Consider the following 7,733-nt stretch of genomic DNA (forward strand, 5'->3'; position numbering starts at 1 on the left):
ATAAATCTCGTGACACTTTCGAAACTCATGACTATTTTGAAACAATGCCACAGAGAATGTGTGCCGTAATCAAAACTAAAGCCAGGCAGTGTGTGTGTGTGTGTGTGTATATATATATATTTATTTAGCTTCTTCTGAAGCTACTGTACACCGAATTTCTCTCAGGATAAATAAATTATCTATCTATATATCTCTTTTACTTGACGTATAAAGGATTGTTGTTTTCCATGTATTATCATTTTTTTATGAGTTTAACTTATGAGCTTATCATGACTGTAGCCTGTTTTGCTTGTGAAGTGTAATAGTGGATCATCTCGCCGTTGTACTTTAACAAACAGCATCTTGCATAGGGTCCCCACAAAGCTAAAACGTCCCTGCTCTCACTGACTGTAACTCCTGTAGGATATAACTAAACAGGAAGCTACATTTTTTTTCATTCACTCTCATGAACTGGCTCGCACACTTCCTTAAACTGGATCACATGTCTTGAAATGGCACATATATTCTTCTTATTGGCTATTTTCGTGCTGTATTCAAGTCAAATTCAAGGTAAAATCTTATTTTTGTACTAATAGTTGATGTTTTGTATCTGTTTAATTTTAAAATCTGCTTTTCATACTATAGCTCTGAAATGTCTTCATAAAAGATAGACAGTATTGGAAAAAAAATGGATCTCTGCAGAGGATGAAGAAGGCCCAGTAAATGTTGATAGATATTAAAGTGCTATATGTCCATAGAGAGAGGAGACATGTTTCTGTTGGAGTTAGGCTTGTCTAAGAATTTAACCCTCCTGTTGTCTTCAGGTAAATTTGACTCAATTTCAGAATGTAAACTGTCATAACTTTGGTTTTCTTCCATATAACTGCGCCACAACAAATCTGGTTTTTCATGAACTTCACAAAGTTAAAGTTAGAACTTTATAACCATTGTCAATTCATCTCCTGATTACCTCCTGTTGTTTTTTTTAAAGCTGAGACTTTGTGGCAGTACTATCGTACACCTTAAATAATACGTAGGTTTTAGCTACATAGATCGTACTTTTTAGTGGGATCAGTAAAACATGTCCAATCTTTCAGGCATGATATCTTTAACATCCCGTCAGGCGGTCTCTGCTTGACTGAACTTCCTCAAAATAAGAGTTCAAAACTGAACAAACCAGGGCTCTCAAGTTTTGAACTTAGATTAGAGTGAGATTTTTTTTTATTTTATATTTTTTTGGGGGGGGGGTGAATTGTGCTTGAATATAATGTATTAGTATATTCATCTAATAAAGGACAAATTCCTTTAAACCAAAACAATTGTTTATCTTCGACTTTCATTAGCTCTTGTGTTTCTAGGACATTCAACCTGGACATGCAGACAGCATACGTGTGTGTGTACATTTCTATGGCAGTTAAAAACGGAAACTCAATTAATTTTAAGCCAGTCTACAATGTTCTTAGACATTTTAGCCATACAAACCTGAGACATACAGATGAACCATGCTCTTCTATTTATATTTATTTTTAAACAACTTCCTTTTTTAATTTCTTTTCCCTATCCTCTGTATGTCGTGGTATAACAGTGTCGTAATTAACAAGGCTATACAATGTAATGAGCCAACCATACGTGCAGTACTCACATGTCTGCTGTAAAGTAGATCTTGGACAAACTGACATGGTTACTGTTTGTTTGCATGTTTCTTTGTAGCTGACACATAATTTAAAGATGAGTCATATGTCTGTGAGCTCTGTTGTAACAAATGGGGAAACGAAAAGGAAGAAAATAAAAGCAACAGACACATCAGTGGTTGTTGATGCTGAAGAGGTTTTCACTGAACTATTTCAGCTAAAAAAATAAACTGACACAACTCTATAAAGAAAATGTTGATTAAAATAAAGACATGGGATAATAATATACAGTACACTGAGACAATTTTAAGTTTGTCTTTGTTGTTAAATTGCATCAGTTTTTTTTTTTTTTTTTTTTTGCAGTGGTGACTTGTAGAAAGTAAGAATGAAAGATTCACAGATCGAGAAGAAGACTGTAGAAAGTCCAGAGGTTTTCAGAAGAGAAAGAATGGACAGATGGAAAAGACTCATTATATAAAGACTTTTACTGACCTCTTCATTTCACTGTCACTTCTCAAAAATACACACTGAGTCAAAGCAAGTAAAGACATTGTCAACTAAAAATAAGATTGATTGATTAATTTTTAATTTCATTATCATGTATCTACTGTTTTACAGGGTCCAGTGCTGTGACTCCTGTGTTTGTGAAGAGAGGAGATGATGTACTTCTGGAAGTCATGGATAATGCTCCAAAGGAATTTCTATTTCTTGTCTGGAAATTTAATACAAGCAATGTTTTAGTAGCATATTCACCTGGTGGAAAACCAACAGTCTATGAAGCTTACACTGGAAGGGTTGAGTTCTCTGTGGAAAATTACTCAGTGAAACTGAAGAATCTACAAGATGCAGACAGTGGAATTTATACAGCACATGTGATAGAGGCTAAAGACCAAACCATAGCTGAATACAACGTCACAGTTCAAGGTAGGTTTCTTAACATTTCAGACACTGACAGAGAACATCTGCTGTCATGTTTCTAAACCTCCTCCACCTACTTTCCTCCATCAGATCCAGTGTCTCCGGTTGATCTGAAGACAAACTCTGTGTCCATCAGCTCAGACTCCTGTAAGCTCACTGTGACCTGCAGCACAGAGGACTCAGACATCAGCAGCACTTTCAGATGTGACACCAAAACCTGCTCTCAGGAGGGAGGAGAGCAATCAAAGGTCACCAACTTTGGAGCTTCCCTCCGTGTCTACCTGTTGAATGAAACTATCATCTGTAACCATAGCAACCACGTCAGCTGGACTCAGAATAAGACAAAGATTCTGGATTTCTGTACCGTACACACCAGTAAGGCTGAAAAACACAACATTTGTTGACAATACTGCACAGGCTCATTTTCTATATAGTGTGTGTATTGTATGTTCAATGTATGTTACTGCTACTGGATGCTTGAATTCAAAGATTCAGGATTTCTGTTCCCTACATGCTGGTAAGACTGACAGACTGAATAACTAAATTAATTTAATAACTGGTTTTATAGTATGCTTGGGAAGGTTAGTAGTTTTACACTTTTACACTTTGTTTTTATTAGGGTTTAACTGAGGAACTGAGATGCAAAAAAGACATATGTTCTCTAATTTTGTCTCCTAAAAATTTAAATTTATATTAAACTCATTTTAAATTTAAATAAAGGTATCTGTCAAGACATTTAGACACAGAACCTATCAGTAAATTGTCCACTGTCACTGTGTTTTGTTTGGGTTTTCTCCAAAAATATTCAGTCTTGTAATATAATACCCACTTGTAGTGAGTACAGACTTAAACTGTTCACCTCTGGACAAAACATCTATGTTACTGTTCATCACCACAGAGTAACTGGGAAAACAGTTTACTTTTTAAATCTAATTTCTAGGACATAGTTGGTTAAAGGTTTAATCCTCCAAGACACGATGCTACACTAGTACACGCTAAACAATGTTGAGTGACTGAAACCAGGCATCATTTTCTAATCTGTTTTTTTGTATTTCTGTACAGACTCTGAAACCAACCTCCACCATATTACTGCCAATGTCTCTCCCGTGATAGTTGTTGTTGTTGTTGGCCTTATAGTTGCTGCATGTTGTTATCATCATAAGAGAGGAAAAAGTAAGTCTAAATGTTTATTATTTCTTGAATTACAAACTACAAAGATGAGTCTGTTTTATCTCTGCCTTACTCATTAATAATGCTGAACCCTTCTGTATATAGTATTCATGATAGTTTACAACTGTTCTTTAGAAACAGCAAATGTTCAGACAAGCACCTGTGTTTTAGAGTCTCTAGTCTATGTGCTGCTTTAAGCTCATTCATTCTCAGAATCCTTCACTTGTGATCATCTACATTATAAAACATCACATATGGAGACTTTATAGTGTGTGTCTGTGTGAGATTAGAATTATTTATACATGCAAGAAATTTGGACTCAATGTAGAAACAGCTTAAGAAATGTAAATATGAATAAAAATACAGTAAACTAATAGAAATGGCAGCAGTCTGAACAGAAAAAAAATACATTTAAACCTAGTCACCATTCATTTCTTTATCTCTGACCTGCAGATGACAGAGAGAACATAGAAATTATAGAGAATACATTGTATGCGGTTCCTGAGGTAAGTGTCAGGTTTTGTTGGCCAATTTTTACAGTTGTGGTTTGAGCATCTGTTGGATAATCCTCTGTGCACAAGTCACTGATGAATTCCTGATTTTTCTGATGAGGTGGTCTGTTTATTGTTAAAGACTGTATATTAAAGATGGGTGACAGTACAGCTCCTCTAAAGTGAAGCCAAAGCAAGTAGAGCGCCCCCTGGTGTCTGGCTGCAGTATAGGTCATAAGCTCCACCTCCTCCATGTTAGTGGATGGGACTTGGGCCAAACTAAAACACTTATGTATTTGAAGTACAATTCAAATAAATGTTTTTCAAGGATCGTTTCTGTCATTTTAGGTTGTTAATATAATGTTGATGAATGTTCAAGTGTCCATTTTTCTGATAAATTTTGTTTTAGTTAATTATTTGACACTATCAAAACAAGATGTGACATTGTGATGACTACTAGTTGCCATCTGGTAATCATCGACCTTCATGAAATGGTCTCGTAGGACCGTGAGAGTAGGAAAATAACAAGTACAGTTTATAATACAACATTTCTTTGTAACTGTTGGAGGTAGAGCAGAGCGTAGTATTAACCAAACAAAACATCCACCAGTGAGTCTAGAGGAAGTGTGAGTGGGTCATTGATAATGTGGCTCAGGACAGTACTACTCAGACTCTTACAAGATGGCGCCGCCCGTATCCTCTGGATTTTAGCCTCAGTTTGACCACCGGGATGAAGTGGAGACGTTTTGCCCATATTTATATACAGCCTTCTATCTTTTTTAGCTCACACCATGTAACCTAAACTACTGGTTTCATACTAGTGAAGAAGTTTGTACTGCTGCATATTCGTAGATAATGAAAAACTGAAATAAATTACTGGTCATTGGTATCAAAACTAAGAATAATGTGAGCATAAGCCTGAGGTCAAATCTGCGATCATTGTCTTTTATTGTCATGGTCACAGAAAAGTTTAGTTTCTGAAGGACACAGATGATTGAACCCTTGCTAAAAATCTCAACTGTCTTTTTTTTTCTTCAAGGTTGATCTGAATCAGCATTCTGCAGATGATGATTCAGGTCTTTCTCCAACCTCCACCTACTGCTTAGTTGGGCCTCATACTGGACCCAAAGGATCCAGTAAGGCTAAAGACAAGATTCTGCCAGAGACTCTGTATACAACGGTAGAAAAGCCTGTCAGGTCCTGAGAGAAATCATCAGGGTATACTGTATATATTCTACATACTGGTGTTAACATAACCCTTGCCCTGACATGATCTGGGCTTCATAGTATTGTACATACAGTAGATGTTAAAGTTAGACTGATGCATAAAACCAAAGAAAAGTGTAACAAACAGGATCATCACTGTAGTGAACACCTTTTAAAATGATTTACACATTTCCAAAAACAAAAACAATGAAGGAATACGTTGTATTGACAATAATGGACAAAACTGCTACCAAAGATTCTATTTGAACTAAAAATTATATTTTAACACATACAAGTTAAATTTAATTATGTTATGATTTATAAGCAGGCTTTAACATGTAGTTGTGTTGAAATCTATTAAATGAATGGTCCATAGTTCAAATTCCAGGTCCTCATAAACGTCCTTTAAATAAACTGATCTATACATTTCAAAGAACAAAAAGAAATAAAGAAATGTGTTGTGTTGAGCACAACTGGACAAAATAAATGTCCTGAATTGTACAGAAAATAATTTACATTATATAGATGTGATCTTGAGGCCAATGCACTGTAGGATAGCAATATGCTGCAGTATTCTCATTTCCTATCACATTTCATATTTTACACCTTTTCATAGTATTTAAGATACTCAATGTTTGTGTGTCAACTTATATCACAGCTTATTATACTGCTGCAAAAGAACATATAGCATATTTACCACATGCTGTGTTATACTGCTGCACAGTTTTATTCTGATGGTTGAATTAATTTATGATGTGTGCGGAAGCTAGAGGAAGGATTTCTGTGATATTTGTTAGGAGATGGTGACGTGTTCTTGCGTGGAAATCTGTTAAAAGACTGCTGCACCAGAAATTAAAGATTTTAGAATCAAATCCATGCTCCTTGTGAAGCAATGTGTTGTCCTGATAGTAATGAACAAAGTGATGCTCCTACATGTGGATGTGGGTTAGAAGGCCTTGTACTGTTATTGTAATCAGAAGCAATGTATGTGCTGCTGTATTCTTATCTACTACATTTCATGTTTTTTTATGTTTATCAATTTTTCAGCACAGTATTTTAGAGAGTTGAATTGTGATGGATGGATAGATGGAAAGCAATTCAGTGTCCAGTAGCCTCATCACGTAGGAGACGGATTCCCAAGATGAAAAATGTAATGGCGTAGAAGAAGTTATCTTCTTTGTTTAAAAATGTTATCACTGTAAAGCTTCAGAGTATTGCTTTGAGTTAAACTCGTGAATGTTCTTCATTAAATTGTCATTAATCGTTTTTGAATAATATATTTTGTGGTGCCTTCACTGACTGTGTTCCTATAGATATATCACTGATTCCAAGCTGAAAATGTTACACATGATGAACATGACTTTTATTTTCTATAAAGTCACAGAATCACCAAAACTACAAGCTGGATGCATACAAGATAAGATAAGACAGGACTTTATTCATCCCCGTGGGGAAATTAGGGTGTTACAGGGGCAGGAAACAACAGTGCAAGATGCAAAAATGATACAAAAAAAAATAGAATACGGCAAACAAATATGTTATGTACAAAAATATTTATTATTTACTGCATCAGATAAAAATTACGGTGGCTAGTCAGAAGTTGAAACACCAACTTGTGTAGACTGAGGGTTGAGGTGTTAAGGAGGTTAAATATATATATTGACATTAACATTCATGAATATCATGAGTAAAACAACAAACTCCAATAGGAGTTGTATTACCAAGTATTGCAACTAGAGAGATGTGAGATAATGGTTGTGTGTACTGTAGTCTTGAATGTCCTGAAAAGAAGCTCAGCAGCAGAAGAGTTAGGAAATTCTGATGTTGAAGAGTCTGACTGCTGAGGGGACAAAAGACCTCCAGAAGCGTTCCTTCTTGCACTGTGGGTGCAGCAGTCTTTGGCTGAAAGCGCTTCCCAAAGTCCCAACAGTCTCATACAGGGGGTGAGAGGGGTTGTTCCTGATGTTGGACAGTCTAGCCAACATCCTCCTCTCCCCCACCTGCTCCACTGAATCCAGAGGACAGCCCAGGATGGAGCTGGCCCTCTTGATCAGTTTGCCCAGTCTATTCTTGTCCCTCTCTGTGATTCCGCCACACCAGCAGACCACAGCGTAGAAGGTTGCCGATGCAATCACAGTGTCATAAAAAGTCCCAAGCAGTGTCCTACACTCTCCAAAGGACCTCAGTCTCCTCAACAGATGGAGGCGACTTTGTCCCTTCTTGTATAGGACATTGGTGTTGTCTAACCAGTCCAGTTTATTGTTCAGGTGAACACCCAGGTACTTATAGCCATCCACAATGTCGATATCCAAACCCTGGATGTTCACCGGTGTTGTGT

The 7,733-nt window shown here is 36.4% G+C and overlaps 1 protein-coding gene across 1 annotated transcript; it reads left to right on the forward strand.

Moving 5' to 3' along the window:
• Positions 1-491: 491 nt before the first annotated feature.
• On the forward strand, positions 492-5,393 carry LOC311488877 (SLAM family member 6-like; the record flags this gene model as incomplete). The annotated part of the gene is made up of 5 exons (XM_084545739.1): positions 492-549; positions 2,229-2,534; positions 2,619-2,903; positions 4,152-4,204; positions 5,229-5,393. The coding sequence occupies 5 exons, from the start codon at positions 492-494 to the stop codon at positions 5,391-5,393; spliced, it is 867 nt and encodes a 288-aa protein (XP_084401865.1).
• Positions 5,394-7,733: the final 2,340 nt, after the last annotated feature.

Source organism: Chelon labrosus (genome assembly GCF_963514085.1).
Source record: "Chelon labrosus genome assembly, chromosome: 6".
NCBI lineage: Eukaryota > Metazoa > Chordata > Actinopteri > Mugiliformes > Mugilidae > Chelon > Chelon labrosus.